The 22,582-nt window shown below is 37.8% G+C and overlaps 1 protein-coding gene across 9 annotated transcripts in view; it reads right to left on the bottom strand.

Annotated features, from left to right (window-relative positions):
* Nucleotides 1-22,582, bottom strand: part of PPP2R2C (protein phosphatase 2 regulatory subunit Bgamma) — a 201,576-nt gene that overhangs the window by 55,068 nt on the left and 123,926 nt on the right. For all 9 annotated transcript variants that reach the window (XM_074865706.1, XM_074865711.1, XM_074865707.1 and 6 more), the window contains 2 exons: nucleotides 4,172-4,269; nucleotides 3,403-3,568 (listed from right to left, as the gene is read on the bottom strand). In XM_074865706.1, coding sequence (XP_074721807.1) covers nucleotides 3,403-3,568; nucleotides 4,172-4,269 — 264 coding nt within the window. The remainder of the gene's footprint in view (nucleotides 1-3,402; nucleotides 3,569-4,171; nucleotides 4,270-22,582) is intronic.

The following is a 22,582-nucleotide window of genomic DNA, read 5'->3' as shown; positions in this document are numbered from 1 at the left end:
TTTGGTAGTAGCTGAAGCTGCAGATTTCCCTAACATTGATCGTCCACTCCCACTCTGGTCGTGCACCCAACCTGCCAACCCTTACACTCCCTAGGCTGAAAAATCAGTGCCAACTCTTCTGCAAAAAATCTGTCCCAGAGCTTCTAACGGTTGTTTCACTCATCTCTTAATGGAGCAGCCAAAGCCTTTCCAAAGCTTCTGCACTTCAGCTGCCACCACAGCTTTCATTAACCTTATTTCCTGCACCATTTCTGATTTCGTCCCACTTTCTTCCTTTATCCCTTTCTCCCCAAGTACATAGCAGAGCATGATTTTTTTCCCAATGTGGCTGATCCAAACACTTCTTTAAAATGCTAGCAGAAATCATTTTAAAGGCAGGATATATGAATACATGAATCACTTTGTATTTCTATAGCAACTTTAATTTTCACCTTTTTTTGTTTTAGAATCAATCCCTCCAATACTCTGAGTGTTTTTGCTATTATGCGTCTCCTAATAATATTGATATGCTAATTTTCAAGCAACAAAAATATTACACTTGACCAATCTACAGAACAGTTTCGTTCAATCTGCAAGTAAAAAGCTCCATTTAAATATGCAATACATTTCATTTGTATTGGTCACATTAATTAATTATATAAAATACATACAGGCCATGTCACGCACTTGGGATTTTTATTGCATGTAAATAGCACATTCCTGCTTACCTATTCTAAAATTTATAAGTACAGCAATTGTAAAATAATTATTGGAAAATTTTTTGTGTTTTTTCTTATGTTGGACTTGACTGCTGTTGATAAACCAATCTGTTTCCTGAGTGAAATCTATTTTATTAGCAGTTAAGGGTATCACATGTGTTGGTTTTCTTCTCTTTCATCTGCCTCTGGACTTTAAAAACTCCCTAGAAATTCTAAGCATGCTTATATTTCACAAAATATAGAAACATCTCTGTGAGGTTCAGTATTCATTCAGTCTCAAGAGTGTTGTGAAGTTTAAATTAATTAATGTCTGGTAAGCAGTCTGCAATCCTCAGATGAAAGGATCTGTATGGGCAAAATTCTGATCTACCCGATGTAGCTCACATCGAAAGTAGCCCAAATATATTCTGGTACAAAAGATACCAATGACTCCTAATAATTTATTATTATACTACAAAAACAGTTCAGTTTACAGTGCAAACCAGAAATTTGCTAACTGCAAGCACTGCAAATCCACAGTGGGATTCAAAAGCCTTGATGGTTTCCTTCTGCCTCCATTAATTAAGACGCTGCAATCAAAGCTTAGCTGATGACTTGTTGGTAATGTCTGAACTGGAAAGGAACCAAGATCCCCTCTGAGAGAGGTGACCTGTGCAGAAACAGCCTCAGACAAAGTCCTCCTTGGGAAGATGGAAACAGATTTGGGCAGGTGCAGACTTGTCAAGTCTCATATATTGAGGATGAGATTTAGATGGACTCTCCCCTCATGTTCCCTAACAGAAGGATGCTCCTTCCAGCAACTTCAATGGGCACTGTCCACCTGTGCCTGTGAAAACAAAGGATGCTGTTTCACAGTTCTCATTTTTCTGACCAAAACCGTGATTTAGATCTTAAACTACCAGAGAGCAAAACAGCAACAATTGCATTAAAATATCAGGCTCAGAAATTAGTAAATATAAACCAGTACTCAAGATGTTTCTACCACCTACCCAATATGAGCATGTGTGACAGGTAATGCCTTCATTTTCTACAAGTCACGGAAAATACTGTTATTCCTTTTTACAGGCATGGAATTGATATACATTGTCAATGATTTTTCACAGGTAATCTGTGAGACAGCAAGGAATTCACCATGGGCCTTCTGTATCCTAAAGTTAAAACTATCTTTAAGAGTATGCCAAGAGGTGAATGTTCAAACTTCAACCCTGCTGTGTCAGGGAGCTAGGAATCCTGCTTGGCACACAAAAATGTTTTGTAATTCAAAGCCAAAATCCAAAGGCTATGCCAGTGGCACCACTTCCATTCTCCTTACCATGAAGAGGTCTGCCAGGATGCTCCAGAATTAAGATGAGGCAAAAACAGAGGCCAAAGTATTTTGCCAGGCCCTAGGCTTGCTCAGTGTTGCCTGAAACTGGATTAACCCATAGCAACACTATAACTGATTATTTCTTCCTTTGTCCCCTCCCATATTAATATCAACCAGAAAACTGATATAAAGGTCTATTAGACCAACTGTAAAAGCAGCGTATCTGAGGACTCGGCTGTATTCCTCAGTGTTTCCAAAAACAAACTTTAAAATGAAAATGGAGAGGTTTACTTTTAATAATCTGCTTTTGTATCATGTACTTGGAAGTAGCCATTCTTAGTTAGTTATCTGAAGAGATATTTTGTCCATGGCAGAAGTGCAGAAGTAAACTCCCAAACTTCATAATTAGCTGACTAATCATTAACACAAATCACCTAGCTGTAACAGATATGTTTCATTTCAAATATTGCAACAGTGGCCCCAAAAAGTCAAACAGCAACTTTAAGGAAAACAGACTACAAAACATAAAATAATTTGCTATCTACTGGGAATTAATGTAAATATTATTTATTGCTATAAATTTTAACTAGAAGTAATCACTTTGCCCTAAAGCGTCAATTCCCAAAAGTGAAATTACACTATTTTTCTACCAGCAATTCCCAGTTATGTTCAAACTTCTACAAGAAAAATTCTTTTCTGATTACGATGAGATCTAAGATTTAAAATGAGGTATTTTAGTCTCATGTGTCACCAGTAATAACAAACGTGTGTGTCCAAATGTTTTCTGAATGACACCTGTGCATGTTAGGCTCCATTCAGTTTCTTCTCCCTATGTCACACCTGCAGAATCCCTTTTAACAATAATACTGCATTTTTTTAATCTATAGGCTTTAAGCATGTTAGAAAGATGAGTCAGTATCAATATCCTATGATTATTTCTACTGCCTTCCAAAGATTTGTGTAGCTCTTTAGAACTTAAATAAACCATTCTGATGATAATGAATAAAAAGAAATTCATCTCTCTCACCTACATTCATTTACACATCTACAAAGAATAAAAGTTATGACAAACACAGCAGACAAAATTCTAAATCCCCAATGAAACACAGCTGCTGAGTAAGGCGACGCCTTTGTCACAAAATTTATTTCAGGACAGCACTGCATGTTAATAGCAAAAATGGATAGCTCTCTAAATGTCTATGGATAGTCAACAGGAAAAACCCTATGACTATGAATAAAATACATAAATAAATATCAGAGTCAGTATGACAGTCTTAGTAAACTCTGAAAGAGGAAATTTATAAAACAGTAGATTAAAACGAACAAATATATACAGTCAGCACTAAAATGCACAAGAGCAAAATGCTGGTATGTCCTATATACTCTCATCTAGCTTACCATTTGTTGATAAAAGCGAGTGAGCTGCATTTTGCTGCGGTAACCACTTGATCTTGTTTATTTTTTCTTCTATCTCCAAGCTCTTTAAATAATCAAATTCAGGTTCATGGCTCTGGAAAGTGCTGTAAACATTGTACTCCCCCTGATTGTAAGGCTCATTTTTACTCTATGGAGAATAAGAACAACAAAAACATGTGGTTTATGATGACAATACATCTCCATCTTTTAGGAAAAATGTATAAGCAGCCTTATAAATATAAAAATGTTGAAAGTGTCATTTAATTTCTCATTTAAAACATCATGTAGACAGTTTTGTTTCTACAGGAATGAAATTTCCTGTAAGTATTGGAGCAATATTTAATAAAAGGCAGAATTTTTGAAGAAATGTCAATTATTCAAGAAAGCCTTTCCACAAAAGATACTGCAGATCGACTGAATTCAAAGCAAAACATAAAGGTATCACAGCAAAGGCATTTTTTTTAAATGAAATGGTTCCATCAAACAGGCAAAAGCTATTAAAACAATGCAGAAGTAGAACAAAAACAAGCTTCTTTTTTCTTAGCTTAGAATTGTGGAGCTTTGAAGCATTTTTGTTTGGGACAGAAAACTTCTGAGTATAAGATCCTTACCCTCTTCCACTTCCTCTCCAAAGAGGTTTTACTGAATCTTGAGTTTATAAACAAGTTTGCTAGTTAGATCCAATTAAAGTATTAACAGTAAAGCCATGTTTTTTACATGCTATTAAGAACTACATTGGTAATTCACATACCTCAGGTTCCCTTTGGAATATAACAACCCGACCCCCCTTGTCACCAGTAGCCAGCAGTTCTCCAGTGTGGTTGAACTCAACTGTAGAAATAATATCAGCTGGAGGTAAAAAGAGAAAAAAAGATAAATTTTAGATTGCTACTACAACACAAAACCATTAGAAATATCAAGCACTCCACAAAAAAATGCAACAAATAAGGGATTTGAAGGAATACAGATGAATTCAACAGCAAGTCACTAACGCAAACAGGCTGCATGCCATTACAATCCAAGGTTGCTACACAATGAAACAAGTGCAAACGTAACAAGGCAAATATGTGTTTCCAGCACATCTACAGTTTTGGAGTGGAGGAGATCTCTGGAGAGGTTATGCCTCAAGACGAGCAATCTCAAACTGCTACAACACTTTTTCCAGTACTGGGGACAGCAACACCACTGGCCTCCTGCTATTTCCTCTAGCAAGGACCAACCTAACATCTCAGTCCTGTTGCATGTATCATTTACTCTTCACCCTTTATGAGGGTTTTAATATAACTCCCTAGCACTAGTTTTCTCAAATATGTGTTTAAGCCAAGAGTGCAAAAGCAAAGTACATGTAGCCCGTCCTACCACAGAGAAATGAAGGCAAACCCAGAAATGTTCACTGTGCAATGCTGGCAAGAGCACATTCAAATCATCATTTTCCGTAAATCATTTCAGCACCATAAAAATGTGTCATCAGAAGATAAAAAGATCCCAGTCTCTTCTTTTTCTAATTCTCAACAACTCCCTTTTCTTAAGCAACTGCATCAGCTTAAACAAGAAACCTCATCAAAACCTGAGGCCAGTCTTGAGTACAAATTACTATACATCAGGATGAGAAGGGAGAAAGAGACTGCAGGAGCAAAAGAACTGGTTCTTCTGTTTGTATGACTGTAAATGCTAGAATCATAATCCACAGTTAATCCTCCACTATTAGCATAATTTAAATTAAAATGCCTAGTGCAATAGTAAATTAAGAAGCCATCATATATACAATCACAGGCAAATACAGGGTATTACTCAGAGATTGCATGTATGAATTCTCTGTAATGATCAGTATTCACTCATCAGAAACATGGGCCAGATTTTTAGAAGCGTTAGGAGTTAGCAGCTCCCCTTTAGGCATAAAAAGCTGTGGTTTTCAAACACGTTCATCATCCATCAGTTTATATGAGAACAATGAGGCAACAGTGGGCTAAGCTCTTTTGAAAACCTAGCCCCAAATGAGTTCACTAAAATTCAAAGGAATTGAAATAACAAGTGGATGTACCATTTACTTGATACATTTTATGAATTGAAAACATCTGTTCCTATTATTCTTTTAATAAACTAGCAGTGGAGTGTTAGGAAGCTTCTATTGCCAGTAGCTCTCATCAGCAACACAGACATCCAAAAGCCAGATTCTTACTGGTACGTTATAAACAATTCACCATCTAAAAAAGGAAACTTTACCCTAATCATGTTGAAGAAAAATGTGTTTTAATTTTTTTAAGAAATCTTCACCATCAAATTGTTCTGTCTGAAAAAAACAACAAAAACAAACAAACTGTCTCTTTTCTTCCTCCACTCTCGACATATATAAAGGAGGAAGGGGTATCATGAAGCATGTATGTTATTTTCTTTTAAAATATATGGATGTGTAGACTTGGAGAAAAATGGAACATGACAACTTACAATATTTTGTGTCTGAACCTAAAGCTTCTCAAAGTTAATGGCATTTGATTTTTATGTGGACTCACACAGACTGTATTTTATAGGTAATAACCCCAAAAGCCCTAGTCTTATTAGAGTACGGGACGAGTACAGAGACTCTGCTTATGGTTGGTGATGCTCTGGGGCTTGGGATGGCTTGAATTTGATCTAAAAATTGCCATTTTTTAAAAAAAATCTAAAAATCTAATCAACTTTTCTGGCATGTAAAGTTCATTTGTAGTGCTTTCAGTGGAAGAACATTTCTTGGCTATTTTGTTCTTATCCTGCAAAACTCATACTGATAGTAGGTGTGGGCTCCTGCTCATAAAATGATACCTGCATGGTTTTACTCATTTAAAGTTGTATCTTACCCCAACCATACTGACAGTCCTTTTAGAATGGAGACTCTTATCTCAAGCGTGCAATGGGGAAGAAGAGTAAATACAGAGGGGAGGAATATATTTAAGTATTTCAATGTTAAAATATGTGTGTATGTGTGTGCATGCACATGTGTAATGCATATGTGATGTTGCCCGACAGATCACAAAAGAATCAGATAAAATAACTGTGCAAAAGGAGTGAATGGCATTTGAACTTACATGTGCAAATACACTTGCTATTGTCTTGGAATACTTCCACAATGGCATGAAATATTCTTCTCTATGGTCACAATGGTCACAAAATATTATAGTGCACTTTACAGAGGGTATCAGCCAATGCCCAGTTAAGTCCACAGGAGTATCTGCACAGACTTCAACAGTGACTGAACCAGGGTTATAATAAAACAGCTCTGCATTTTCTGCATTTTGTTATTATATTGCATTTGTCATTAAAATATTGTGTGCAGTTAAATGATTACTGTTTAAAGAAAAGCAAACATTAAGCATCTGTGGGCAGTGTGTAATGATGTTGTTCTGAGGCAAAATTCTCCCCCCTACAAGATGTTTCTTCCAGATGCATCCCTCCTTTCTATGAGAAAAACTAATTCTGAAATGGAAACTACCTATCATTTTTAAATTAACTTGTTCTGAAAAAGAACAGATTCAATATTCCAACCTTAGAGGCTACGCAGCTTGTTGGTAAAAAATTATCCTTGAATTGGAAAACCACTTTCATTGATCCTGTAAATAAATAACAGCTGCAAACAACAGCCAAAAAAAAAAAATCTTATCCAGCATATCTCTTCAGCAGGTGAACATTAGCCATGCTGTTTTCATAAAAAAGATTAGCCAGGCTGGCTCTTCCTAAGACAGAGGAGGTAGGAACAGAATCAATCAACAAAGCTCTTCATACCCTTCTGCAGAACATTCCCCTACATATTTATTAATGCTGTAGTAATATCAGCCACTACGGTCCCATTCTGCAGATTCTTCCATTGCAGAATGGCCCCCTGAGCGTACAGAGCAATTAACTACCAGATTTCACCCTCTCCAGGATATATAAAATGCTCCACAATGGAAGAGCTGATGAATTTGCATGTATAGTAAGCCCTTGGCAAGGGATGGCAAAGATGAAAGACTCCTTCCAGCCTTCTCCTGCACTACACCTTCCAATCTCTGCTGGCAGTGCCAAGCTTTGCACTAACAATTAGCATTATCACAGACAGAGATAATTTACCTATTAAGAACAATTTTGTGTAATCTCAATGCCAATGGGCAAATGTTTCCAATCAGATCAGAAATCCCAACTTTTATCTAATATTAATCTTCCTACTCCATTTTTACATTCCCCATTTTGTCTATGCAGAAATGTATATAAACTTGGATTTAAAAGTCACGATGCTCAACATTTTCACTCAGTTAAAAAGCACAACCTGGACAACCTGGACACTCAATATACAGATGCTGACTGAGAAAACCTTAGAAAGATGAAAATACTCCACGGGGGGGTATACACCTGGTCATCTGTTCCACATCCTGCCACAGCAAATTGTTCCAGCATGTACAACACAATGCAGGCTTCATTCCCCAGACTAATTTTACATAGTCACAGAAAGACATCACATTAACTCTACAGCTTAAACTGATAGGAAGTTTTTCCTTATCCAGCCTGAAGTATTTCATTCCCTGACTCCTAGTCACCTCTGCCCTTTTGTACCTCATTAACTAATTCCTCTGCAGTTTCACAATTTACAATCTTTAAATGTGCTTAATGGCTATGTTGTACCCAACAGCTGCTACTTAGCTAGATATATTCAGCTTTTCTAATAGGTCTAAGTCTATCAATGTACATCTGTGCACACCAAGATATCTCTAGCTGATTGTACTGCTCTTCCCTCAACTTCATGAGTACTGTTACAGCATGGATGCAGGAAAATGAACCCTCCAGCATCCCTCCCTCAGGCTCAGCGTGGGGTGGGATGAAACAAAGGTTGGTACACACAGACCAGATTAATTCTGGCCTTTATTTCACACCATCGCATATGTTTCAATGTTCACTTTTTAGCCTCTTACGGGTTTATTTTAAGGAGTTTTAATAGTTTATTCCTATATTACACAAACAGGTCCAAATACCTTTACAATAATCAGAAATGCCTTATCTATATAATAAATCTTTGCACCATTTTGGGTCACACTAGCATATTTGCATGCCATTTTTAACACAGTATGCACTCAGTGAAGCAAAGTCTGAACATATATGCATCTTCATAGTATTTTAGTACGACACCTCAAGCAACTCCAAGAAAAGCTCAACTGTAATTTTCTGTATGTTACTTTTACTAATAATTTCCACCTTTTGAGGCCTTTCATTTGAAGGCCCTGGTATACTTTATTTTGCTTCAGAAGTTCAAGAAAACAAAGAAAGTTTCAGAACTATTTCGCCCAGCACAGAAATGCAGCTTTTTGGACAGCAGTAGCAAGTTTTGAGGGCAAACAACAGCATGCAACAGTACAGAGAAAAGTAGATCGGAGCATATAAGATCCTGTTGAATTGCAGTGTAATCCTGATAGAGAAATAAAGGATTTTGAATGGGCCAGAACACTGCAATTAATATCTGTTCTTTTCTCAAAAAAAGCTGTGAAATCCCACCAACCAGAACAGGTCAGACCTTCTCCTTTATATCACACCCACCACAATCAGCATGGCAACACTGTCAGCCTGAGCTGACTGAGTCAGCATCTAGGTCAGGTTTTTGTTGTGCATGTTCCCAGTGGCTAGCAGGCAATCTTGTAGTCTACGTTATTTCAACCAAGTTCTGACCTGGCCTAACCTCGGTTTGTGAAATCCAATAAGATCACAGCACAATCTGGTATGGCTGCAAGCAATGTTCAGTCATACTGATACAAAAGTCCCCGAGGAGCATAATCTGGAAGAAACAACAAAGAAGTGTGCAACAAAGAGAGCCATAAAACAAAAGGACAAATGGTAGATAAAAGAGGAACAGTATCATAGTATCTCATGTGAAGGGAAGGCCATTACAGCGAGCTGTGTGGTCAGAATTTAGTTTAGACTTGGATACAAAAAAAAAAAAAAAGAGAAAAAAATGGATGTAAAGAAAAAGCCTGCTACCTTTTTTTAGGCTAAAGTTTCAAAGGTTTCCTCAAGCAGCTAGAAAACAAGGTATGCAAAACCTCAAACATATGAAGATCAGATGAATCCTTCTTTTCTGAAACAGCTGGCAGAGATCCTTGACAACAGAAAAATTTCCTATTTGAAGCAGCAGACTCTGTAATGCACAGTCACTCTGGTTCACAGCACTGTTATTCACCATCTTGGATCCAGGGATTGTATGACACCAGAAACCATTCCTCAAAATCCAAGTAAACACAATGCAAAATCTCACACATCACACTGTTCACCTTGGCTGGCTCAGAAACTTAACACCAAAAGACAATACACCAGAAAGCCAACTCCGCTCTACTGTTAGACGTTTTGTTGACCTACACACAAACTACCTGATCACCTCTCCCAGCCACCAAAACAACATAAATTACAAACCAGTAAAGAGTTGGGTGGCCATATGAGAATGACAGATGAGAGAAAAAGAGCGCAAGGATACACAAGATTGAGAGACTGAGAGAGAGAGCATGTAAACATTTTAAGAAGAGAAAGCGCATGAGAAAGGGTGCAAAAAAGTGTACATGAGAGAGCACATGCTCACACAAGAGCTTGAGAAAGCATGAAAGAGCACAAGGAAATGTCACAGCAGAAGATAAGAAAGTAGTTTGAAATCAAGTATCTACCTGCCCCTTTGCCCCTGGGATATCTGTCACCCTGGCAAATCTGTCCCCTTTGCTTTTTTTCTCATTTATTATGACTTTCAAACCTGATGGATTTTGTGCTGCAAAATGGTTAAGTGTTTGCTCCATGTTAGATGTATGGGCAATGCAAAACACAAAAGGAAGCTGGTTTTGGCCAAAGCAAACTTTGAGCATAGATGCTAATAGCGTAAGTGCTGCAGGGATCAGTGAAACAAGGTGATCAATCAATAACAGAATGAAATCCAGAGATGTGTGTCCACTACGCTTCAGGTAGTTGTTTTCCTTGTCTGGCTTCATTGCTAGCCAAGGCAAATACATTGAGGGCAAAATCCAAACAGCCTCATTTAATCCTGACAAGGATCAAGCTAAATATCACCTTTCTCCTGAGTGTAACAATCTCTTCCTGATGTGAAATCCAAAACCAGAGAGTCGAATGCTTAACAGCTCTTGAAAGGCCGTTTGAAACAAGAACACCTCAGCTGGGGATGGTAGTAAATAATAGTAAAAAAAAATAAATGGAAGCAACAGATTTCCTAACCTCAAATCCTGGCAAGCACTAAGTAAATCTCTCGCTTTTTTCGATCTTTAATCTCCAACTTTTGGATTTTAGAAATGCTACATGTACACACGTTGGTGGCCTGCATCAGCCCTGGCTGATCATGAGACCATCACGATACCACTGAGTTTCACAGGTCCATGCATCCCTATGTCCTCAGGGACCAAAGAAAGCACATTCAGAACATTTGAATGTAGGTTCTGAGCTCACTCAACAGTATTTACTTGAAACAGAATCTAAAAAACAAATCCAAAATTTGCACCCCCTCTATGAGCACCTATGACCACTGTTTCTAGCCTCGAGCTTTAATAGAGTTGGGGTTTTTTTTCTCCAATATTTTTGTATGCATTTATTTTAAGAGCTTAGAAAATGTTTTCAACAGCTTTTTAATCACATGCTAATTTCTAGCTCTATTTCTCAAATTAGAAAATCAGGAAATGACACCCAACTATTGGAGCAGTCAATGTGAAAAAAAAAATTGCCTACAGGACAAATACCTAAAATAGATTATGTGGGTTCTGTGCTCTGTGCTAAAAACCCACTTCATACTGAATACAAGTCACTGAGATTCAGTTTTTTTGTAAAGTGACCCTCCCAACTTTTATTCCTAATGTAAAAGTTCAAAGCCCTTATTTCAGAGGTTCTGGCACCCATCTCCCTCCTGCAGAGTACAAGGCCTCCTGGAAAAGAGTCGAAAGAGACTTGACCTTCTGCCCACTGAGGTAAATGGAAAGTTTCCCACTACTTCAGTAGTAAATAAGGTCAAGGAACATTTGTCAGATGTGGCGTAGCTGAAAATTAGGACACATTTCTCAAAATTTTGGCTACAGTTGACATGCACTTCAGTTTCTTCATGTTCAAGGTGACCTGCTTAAATCAGTGAGACCAAAGCTTCAGCTGTTAGTTCTGCAGAATGCCTAATTAATGTTACTGTTATCCTTGCTGGAGTCACTAAGTGCACTGCTTTGTGCCTTCATAATCTAAAATACTCAGTGGACTGATAAAAAGCTCCCTACAATTCCTTTTAATACCTATTTAGGGGCTCCCAAATAGTGGTACTGCATCACCTGCAGTAACTGAGCAGCCTCTGAGTGCTGAAACTGGCAGTCCTTGCTGTATACTGATTCCAGCAGGTACCTCAGCTGCTGGGGATGTCCAAAGCAGCAAAGCCTGGGAAGCACTGATCCTTCCATCCCATTCAACCTGAACAAACTGGAAAACTCACTAGAAAGCCTTTCACCTTTGGCAAATCTAAGCTGTTCAGTAACACTGCTCATAGCTATTCTTAAAAGTAACACTTCAAACTAAGAAAACACCACAGATCAGTCTCTATTTTAGCATAAAGATATGTGCAGAAAACTTCTAAAATTCACAACCCCTAAAAGCTTCTTCACAGGTTACACTGTGTAACACATGCTAGTAATTTAATCTTTTGAGATTTGGGGGGGGGGGGCAGGGAAGAAAAAAAATGCAGCTGGACCTTTTTTTTTTCTTTCTGTGTTTGCTGTCAGATGAGACACTCATCTAAGCTAAAGATTCAGCAACAGGCTTGAAACACGCCACTTTATACACATTAGCGCAGTTGGGAAACGTGCCAGTCCACTCCTCTTACCAACCAACACTGAAGGGCAAAAAGGAGAAAACAGCCATGGGCATCACATTATGTATTTACAATTTCCAGAGTGGGGTTCAAACTGATACTCACAGAAGGAAGCCTGCCTGAGCTGGGAGCTTCTGCTCAGCTCCATGTTACTTCCCACCGAGGAGCTGCACAGCCTGGCTGCCAGCAAAAGGCAGATTAGAAATGATGCTGCCAAGTGTTAAAAATGCTAGGCAACCGGGTTTTATTGAGAGAATAGAAAGACCTTGAACCTCACCCCTCATTTTGGAGCAAATAAATGCCAAAAATGAAAAGTGACAAATTATTAAAATATACTAATTTTACTTTCAGCCAGAAGTGATTATGCTTGTTCATAATAATTTCAATGATCTACAATAAGCAAACATCAAGTTTAGCTAAAAGGCTATTATAAGACAAGAACCAAAAAAAATCCCACCCATATTTAGAATTTTAAAGGAACATCATTAATTTAAAATGTATCAAGGAGTAATGAAAAGTCATCCAAAAATTTAAAACACAATCCTGAATAAACAGATTCAATATGAATGTTATTTCCTATGTATTACATACAAACTTCAATAGAATTTCACTGCCAGCTGGTTCTTTGTCCCCCCCCCCCCCCCCTTAACTGAGCAATTAAATTCCAGAAGCAAAGCTCTCAGTAATTCTGTCACAGCAGTTCTCATGTTCAAAGCGCTTTCCGGGCATTAAACCCCCCAGCAACCCAAGGAAGTCAGTAAGGAAATGTTAGCATTCCCTTTTTACACAAAGGAAAAAATGAAACAGATCCTCCAGAGTTTTTATCTAAGATCAGAGAAGCAGTTTTGATTATATACATACTAAGGGACAGATAACCCAGGCTGTGGCTCAGCAAAACATTTCTATTTAATAAAGTTCTTAATCACTTGTCTAGAGACTTAAATATTCCTATATTCCATTCAAATGAGTATGCATGTTGTTAAATGAATATACTGATGGAGTCCTAACAAACAAAGCCTTACAATAGCATGCACCAAGGAAGAAAAAGCCCCAGTGAGTAGGCTTTTGGGTGAACCAGGGGGGATATAATGTTTAAAATCTTGAAGGGCTGGAGCTAGGAGCTGGACTAGAGCCAGAGTCTTTAAGCGCAGAGTGATGACAAGGAAAGCAGAGACACAGCCGCCATATCTGTGCTAGTAAATGAAGGAGAGCTCCAGGACATTCTTGGGCTTTGCAGTACTGTGATTCATGCTGTTAAATTGCTAGGAGTGGACCTTGACAGGCTTTTGGCTGTGATAAACTGCTCTCCCCCAAACACCACTTTGGCATGGCTCAGGGGTTATCACAAGCTGGGGACATTTCTCAACAGGTAGCATGCACGCAGCCACAATTTTTTGGAAACAGGGTGCAACGTCACCCTCACAGGCATGGGCCCCTCCATGCCAGCTGGTCACAGTACTCCCAAGCATTCAGTTTACTCAGGCAGATGTACTTCGTGACTGCAACTCATAGGAATCAGTGTAGCACACAGACCAACACCACTCACACTCTGCTATGTTAAATTATATTATGGCTTTCTGCTACAACTGGCAGAGGCGAGCATTTCCCAGAGTACAAGTGGCTCAGGAGCCTGTAGAACTACACAGGGAAAACAAACTGCATTTGCTTTTCTCAATCTTAATGCACGAGGGTAGATGGCAGTGTTTAAATCTACTGATTGGACAATTTGACTACAGGATCCAAATAAACTATATCCAAATACCATGAGCAACATAACAGCTCTCACTTAGCCATCACTGAACATCCAGCACTGGACCAGCAAGCTAAGGTCACACACAGGGCTTGGGAGCTGGATGCCAAGCCATGTAGATACTCATCTAACATTAGCATCTGGTTGCTTGGCAGGCTCCAAAGGCAATTCAGCTGACAACTCTGAATTTGCCTCTGGGTCTGTCACAAGATCATATAACTGTGGGACTTCTGGGAGTGCCTAATACTTCTTTGATAAGATCACGCACATCATAATATATTAGATCCATTCTAAGCATCCTTTGAAATCAGTGTTTGTGACCTTTCAGATCAGACAGTGTGGCTGGCTTAAGTGTGTAAACTAAAGCCAAGCTCAAAGATCATGCAATTAGCTCTTCTTGTTTGCATCAAGATCTCTTCAGCAAGTTTATATAATGATCCCAAGACCATAAAAATTGGATTTTTTGGTGTTAACATGGGTTGCTGCTACTGATAGAACACCAAAGACTGCTCCTAAACTGGTCTAAAAATGAACAGGACAACTGTTCTGTATCAGCTTCACTATCAACCCTACTGTTTTAAGGTTTGATATGAACGTGGAAATAATATAAAAATGTAGTAGTGGCTTACACAACTTTACATTGGTCTAAAAGCTCATCTCATAAGATTCAGTTCATGAAAGGCAAAAGTCTTTATTTTATATATATATATACACATATCAAACTACATAAATGTGAGGAAAGATGGGATTACTTAAAGTGAAGAGCATGCTAAATCACCCTATTACGTCAGGAACTAGAGGAACTCCTGGCCCTGAAAGATTGAACTCTAGATAGCTGGAGTACACAAAACCCAACTATAAATTTGCCCTCAAGTTTAAATGCATCATATTTCTACAATTACTCATTTAAAAAAATTACTTAAAGAACAGAAGACATTAAAAAAATCAATGCACCTTTCCCCAGTCTGTGTCTAATAAACTTCAAACACTGCTAAAAGCCTCGGGAAATAAGCATTCCTGTTTTGGGATATTCCCAAAGGACATCAATTACGTAACAGGATTAGATCAGCATATATTACAAATGCTACGGACAGCGTCTAAGCAACTGTTTGCTGGCAATTAAAAATTTTTTCCTACTCTGAGGAATGTAGCAGCATGCAGGTAACCCAGTAATTACATAACACAGCCCTGAAAGGTCTTTCCAGTCTAATAATACAATATTGCAAGCAGGAACTCAGACCATTCCCAGTGCATTCACAACTGGAGAACATGGACTTCAAAGCTTCGAGCCTCTCATGTTTTAACACTAAGTGCAATCATTCCTTCTTCATCAAAAGGTTAAATGCAAGATACAGCCTCTGCCAGCATATTGCTAACGCTGAAAAAGTTAAAAACAAAATGGTCTGGAAAAACAAACGTCAGTACGTCAGATTTCTGTCTCCTCTACAAAGATAGACCTAGAGGAATTTTCTTAGGATGCTCCCCAGATCAGGGGGGCTTCAAAGCATATGGTGATGGCTCACAAATCTACAGGCATCTTTCCCAAGGCCATGCCTCCTGGAGCCATATAGTTTGAGAGCTGCTAATCTGCAGCCCACACAGATAACATTTAGACACCTAAGCTCTTGAAAGAAGCGCAAGGCTTCCAGCCCCCTCCCAATATCCTTGAAGCTGTGCCTTACAATCATCACCAGTTGTTAAAACACAGTCCACAGAAATTATTGCTGTGCTCTCGAAGCAGAGCAGCCTTTGCTGCAATACAGCAGTTCTGAGGCATAAGGCCAACTGAAGCCTCAAGTCTATTTTAATCCCACTATAATTATAAATGATGGATATGTAGTTGAGATGCTTCTGAATTTTTGTTTGCATGAGGGTGTATTTATGCATTGCAGAAGAGCACTGCAGAGAAAAATCTGAGCTAGTACTGACTGAACTGGCATCAGAGCCAATGTAACAACATTAGCACGATGCTGTGACCAAGACATCACTGCTGTCAGGACACACCACCACGTTCAGAGCTAACTACAAAACATACCTTTTCACATCCTCCATTAAGCAATGTTGACATATCCATTAAATACTGAAGGAAGCAAAAAGGTGTTGACAGATTTCTCTGAGGCAAAGCAGTGGAGAAACAACATACTGGTTAGATGTTCAAAGGACCGTGATAAGAGAAAAGTTTTACCCAAGTCAGAACCACAGAGTTGATACTGGAAAATCTGCCAAAGGGTGGTTGAGTGGAGGGATGCACTGCATTCCACAGGCCTGGCACAAGCTTGCTGTTGACACTAGACCTCACACTGCCCTGAAGGGGACAGATGCAGACCCAGACACCATTTCTTAATCCTGGAAAAAACTGGCTCACCACAACAATATCTTTATGTCACATTGTTTATTTCACCTTGTAAGTGATGCAATACTTAACAGTAAAGTAGCAAATAAATGCTTTTTACTTCAGAAAGCAACCCGTCACTGCACTTTGCTATGAACATCACCTGAGATCAAATACATGCTGGTTTTACTTTAATAGCCTCATATGAGTTTGCAAAATTAGCAGCTAATTCATGTGAGAAAGAAGTTTGCTTCTGCACACACTTTGCACTAACTGTAGGGTCCAGTGTGAAGCAATATTGTATTAAATATATTGTTAGTACTAAGTACACTTTCTACTGAAACCAGTATGGAGGAGTTCTGCAATTATTTACACTAAAGGACTTCTCCAGATCATAGCTGTTATGTATTGTTTTCCCAAACACAGAAATTTTGTAGAAACAAAATTATTTCCTCAGGATGCTGTCATCTGGAGAGGATCAAATCGGCCTCCTAAACCTTAAGTCTGGTGCCTTAGAATATATGGCAGCTCAACAAATTACTGTTGTTAGGTGTTCACATAGGTGTTCTTGAACCTCCTCAATTGCCAAGCAAAATATGGACTTCTACATTATTGGATTGTCATTCGATTGAAATCAACAAGAAGTTGTGTAAACAATGCATCATGACAAATTTTGGATGTGCTACCTGAATATTCAGACAATGTGCTCACCACATGTAAGGGAGAAATACAAATTTCACCTTAAAAAAAAAAAAAAAAATAAAAATCATCAGGAGTCCTGCCTCGGAGTCTTATCACAAAGGGACCTAGCTCTTATTTCAGTCTCCCTTATGCTTACAATGGGTGCCTGAAGAAAGCGGACAGGGCTTGCAAATTCTTTACCTCTGTCTCTCTTTTAAAGTCCTATAAACTCTCAGATTATTTAAGGCAAAAAGAGCTTGCAGCAAAACATGAGGAAAAACAGAGACACTACTCTAGGCTAAACTAACCTGCCAGAGGGACGTACAGTTTTGGAGGTACAATCCAACCGTCAGTAAGGACTTCAGAATTTGACCTGTACCTGAGTACACACGGAAGATGAAACAGGCAGTAAAGCTTCTTTTTCCCAATGATTTTGCACAAATTTTTGCGCTCCTTTCAATAGAAGAAATTCTTGTATCTGCCCACTTCCATCCCACTGTTGATTGTTCCATTGAAGTATACCCTTGTTGAAGATTCACTGTTGATTTAAGTATACCCTGGGAAACCGTCTGCCATAAACATTCAACCATCAAGAAGTGACTAAAAAAGTTCCTTTTTCAGAAAATAGACAAATAAGAATCATTATCATAAAGGCCCTATTATGAGGAGAGAAATTTATTGTTTCTCTTGATGATGTGAGATCAAGAGTCTTTCAAGAGATGTCACAGTAGTACCTGGCCAGTTGGAGCTAAAATCTTACTGACAGCTTCAGAAAGTCAGCATCAAACCATACAAAAAAATGGTATTTTTGGTAAAGGAAAGCAAGACACTGTCAACCACCCAGAAAGATCTCATGCTTTTCATCTGGTTTTTGAGTAACTGACGAGATTTACTAGCCAGCTGGTAAAATAATGAAGGAAGGAGGCCAGTAAAACTATACAAAGCTAAGAGAAACTGCCTTGTACTAATTAGAAACAATGTGCAGTCTGATGACACTTTATAGACTTCAATAACCATACTCGGCAGGAAGGAGCTTTCAAACATCTGTATGATGATTATTCTCCACTGGGATGTCATTTACAGTGCAAAGTACTAAAAACAGGGCCAAAAAATCAATTATAATCTTTATAAATGAGCATATTCTTGATCTAAGGGATTTGAACTTGTGTGTAGAAATTGGCTTTAAAAGGAGAGACAGAAACTGATCTGACAGTGAAAAACAGGCAGGAAATCCCCCCATATCTGATTTGCACAAAATCAAACTTAAGGATCATTAAAATAATAATTTGTATATAAAGTGCAAGAACAAAAGAATATTATTAGAAGTCAAGCCTAACAAAGCAATGACTAACCTCAAGCAAGGTTCAAGCTGAGACTTGCTTTATTTAAGTCTAGATGAATATGCACAAATACTGTCCCTTGACCAGGATCATTTGGATGAGTAAAGACATGTACACACCAGGCAGGAATACAAAATCTGATCTTTTATTGTTCTAAATAATTACTTTAATATTTACATATAAAAACACAAATATGCAGAAGTAATAGGGAGGAGTAGGAAGCAACTAATAGCCAATGAGAATGTTATTTCAACTAGTCACTATTTAATACATTAGTGCAGAGAATTAAGGATTTGACCTTGTAACCAAAGGAAGCCAAAATAATCTGGAAAAACATAAATTACCATAGAAAAATATAAAGATACAAACTTTACCACTGCAGAATGAAAAAAAAAACCACAACCAACCAAACAAAAAAGGTTGTTCAAATGGATTGAAGGTTTTCTTTCCTCATTTACTGATTTTCAGATATGTTTGTTTATCTCAGAGAATATGGTTAGAAGGTATGTGAAAGCAATGCTGAGTTTTGTTCAAGAGCAAATGGGAGCAGCAATGGTCAACTGCAGAAAATGGCTAGAAAATTTGCCAGGCATTGCACCAGAATCCTTAATCACAGTACAAAATCTGGCAGTGTTACCCTGACTTTGCAGGTCACCAACACGACCAAGCACCACAAGTATTTTGTACAGACAGTAAGATGAATATAACTTTTTCTCTTGGAGGCAAAACTTACTTGCCTTTGATTAATGACCTACCAATATACTGCTGTACTTCAAGAGTATTTTAAAGCATGAACTATTGTAGTGTGCAGATGTTTGCTGAGTAATGCCAAAAGCATACTATTCCTGTGCTCTAAAGGTTGTCTCCTAGTAATTAAGGAGGTACTAAGCTAAGGTGTTAGGTTTGACCTTTAAAGCCCTAAGCAATCTGGAAATCTAGCCAAGAGACCGGGCTTTCTGTGCACTTTCCCCCTCTTCTCTCCTTTTGCTTTTATAGCGATGATTAGAGAGAAGCTGTCCGTCCCCTCTGACATTCTGTCATTTGGTCAGACAGGACCTGGGCCTATTAAACTCATTTCAAACTTCACAGCTCATTTCTCCTGGTGGATACCTGGGGAGAAACTAAGGATATCCTGGAAGAGTTGTTTTATGAAGCTACCACTCAGTTTTGTAGTAGGCTACTATGCAGATGAGCAATTTTTAAATGATAGTGGGATTTTTATGGTTCATGCAATCCAGAACACAGGACGAGATCTCAACCAGCTGTGTATGATCAAAGATGGAGGATGATTTCACAATCCCTTGCCCTCTCCATTGCCATGGAACATTATGGCTGTCACCGGTGTTCTGCAAAAAGGAACTGCACAATGTATTTACTATCACATACTCCACAGCATTAAAATAAAGTCTGAATTTCACATGAAAATTCAAGGTAACTAGGTTAATGCAGGATGTCTGCAGCAGAATTTCAGCAGCACAGCAGTCTCTGAAGCTATTTTGAGCAGTAGCAACTACTTACTTAAGTAGAATCAGCAAGTGGCCACATTCCATATTGTTGGGAATAACAATGCCGGAACACCTCTTAACAGGCTACCTAGGGATTACTTCAGCTAAATGCAGCTTTGTTATCAAAAAAGAAAAGGATTTTTTTCAGCCTGACAGCACCATAAAAACTCCTGTTCGTACTGAATGACACATGAACAGAGACTGGTGTTTATAATTTTCTGCTGGTTAAAGACTCATTCTTGCTCCCATTGAACTAAATGAGGCAAAACTGCCATTGATTTCAATCAGATTGTCAGTAGACCTTAAAGATACTAACCATCAGCACTTATTAATATGGAATTATCAGTGGAAAACATATTGACTAGTTGATCTAAATACTTTATCTTCATTCATCAAAACACTTACTCCAAATGAACAAAGACAGAAAACTGAACCCAGACCAAAGGTCACGCTGAACTTACAAATCGCAGTGACTGCTGATATACATAACCAGCAGCAGCAGCATAATGTGTATTACACCCAATCAAGCCAATGGACATAATATTAACCACGAAACACACAGCACACCTCCGCTCAGTTTCCCAGCAGTTCAAATTCTGCCTCAGTCAGAAACATCCTCCGCCTTTTCACATACAACATGAAAAATCCATAAAAATAATTTCATATAACTGGCTACTTATTTGCTGAATGCCTTTAAAAATAAATGCCAAAAATCAGCTTGTGACTATAAATGCTGCAATTCTTGTAAAAAGCTCTTAAACCGCATTAGTATTATTTTTAACGTCAGAGAAATAATTAATATACTATAAAGGAGAAAAAGAGTGGTAAAAATTCTGAATTTAATTATATGAATGGTGTTCTATATACACCTAATTGCATAGTAGTAACACAACCGCTTTCATTACTACTTTATAGCTTCAGATGCCCATTAGCACAATCCCCAAGGTTCCTTATGAATAATTAGATTAGGACAGGGGGACTCTGATGAAACGCAATAGGATGTGATGCTTATGAAACAGCACATCTTGAATCCAGATGCTGACATAACAACATCATGAAGAGCTAATTTGCACATCCAAATTAATACCATCATGATGATAATATAAAAGAAAGATATGCATATAAAATGAGCTACAGAAAATAATGTCAAAAAGAATTGAGGTACTTATATTACAAAAATACATCTTTTTGACATTTTAGCCCAGTTGGAAAGGTGTAAATAGACTAAATCTCATATTCATGAGCATACAGCTACTTAAGCAGACTTACTAGAATTAAATCCACTATTTGGCAACACATGGGCAAGCTGTTTAATAAATAGTTATACCCATCAAACGTGCACCACTCACATAAACAGGTGAATAAATTTCATTACGTTTTATTAAACATCTGTTTCCATTTGATGCACTGAATGTTTTTGTACTGTTTGGTGCTTCTTAGGCATATACCATGAACAAAATTGGTAGTGATCTATTGTTTGAAGAATCTCTACATGAGGCAAAACAGACAAAAAGAAATTGTGTTTTAAAACATTTTAAAGAGTCAGATATTTCTGTAATTGTCATGAGTTGTCTGTCTGCATATTTGAATGTCTGAATAGTTAAAAAGTATCTCCCTCAAATCCACTTAACAGAAAATAATGGGATCTCCATAGAAAAGGAAATAGTTTTCTTCCACTTCTGTGGTTTTCCTTCATGTAAAGTTTAAAACACAGATCGACGTGTTACAAGGTGGACTACCATTTTCTACTCAGACACAAATGTCAAAGTCATCTGCTTCTCTCTCCACATTTTACAGCATGTAATGTATGTGGATCCTGTTTGCCCTATGCATTTGAGAATGTGTTCTGTCAAGGCAGAGCACACTAGTCTAAAGCATTTTCAAACTTAAAAAAAATTTAAATTCAGATCAAGCTAATGGGATCCCTTTAGAATAAAGAAACATTATATGTAAACTCAAAAGAGATAATACTGCTGAAAAGGACAGGGCAGAAACGGATAAAAGTGAATAGATGGGACACAAGCAAGAGATGTAATACTGGAAACATAACATTAAAGACAAGATAAAGCAACAGTCTGTGCAAATGTAGTAATCTGAAATTTTCTTATACAAGGGTAAGGAAAACCTCATTAAATCTAAAAAAATTATACTTAAAGCCAATAATAACAATGTTCTACACTAAGTATTTAGGAATTTACTACAATATCACTGAGACGAGGCGATCAATAGAATTCAAGTGAGATATATGGGTTATGCACTTATTCACAGTTAGCACTAATTATGACAAAATTTTCTAACTGGAACAGAAAGATATATCTAAAAAACAACAACAAAGAAACAAGCCTCAAACCAATTCCCTCAAGATTATTCAAAAAAACCCATTTTTCTGGACAAGTGATACACACTTAGAGGTAACTGGGATGCTAATGGGGAAGAACAGTAAACCTTGCCACTTCGTATTTGGGTAGTTATGATGAAGCATATATTATTTTTGTACCTAAAACTACACCTACTACATGAACAACAAGAATTACAGGGTGCTTCATTATTCATTCTAACAAAACACTTCCCTTTAGAAGAAGTTTAAAGTGCCAGCTTCTTCATTACCACATCTCAACAGTCTTTGCATACTGAGATTCATCGAACACTGTTTAAATCACTAGGAGTTCCTTCCAGGTACTTCAAGGGAAACAGTATCAGGACCAAAGACTATGACTAGAATATGTTAACAAA

This window comes from Strix uralensis, chromosome 4 (assembly GCF_047716275.1).
Source record: "Strix uralensis isolate ZFMK-TIS-50842 chromosome 4, bStrUra1, whole genome shotgun sequence".
NCBI lineage: Eukaryota > Metazoa > Chordata > Aves > Strigiformes > Strigidae > Strix > Strix uralensis.
The sequence above is the reverse complement of the archived record's forward strand: the minus strand, read 5'-3'. Positions and strand labels throughout refer to the sequence as shown.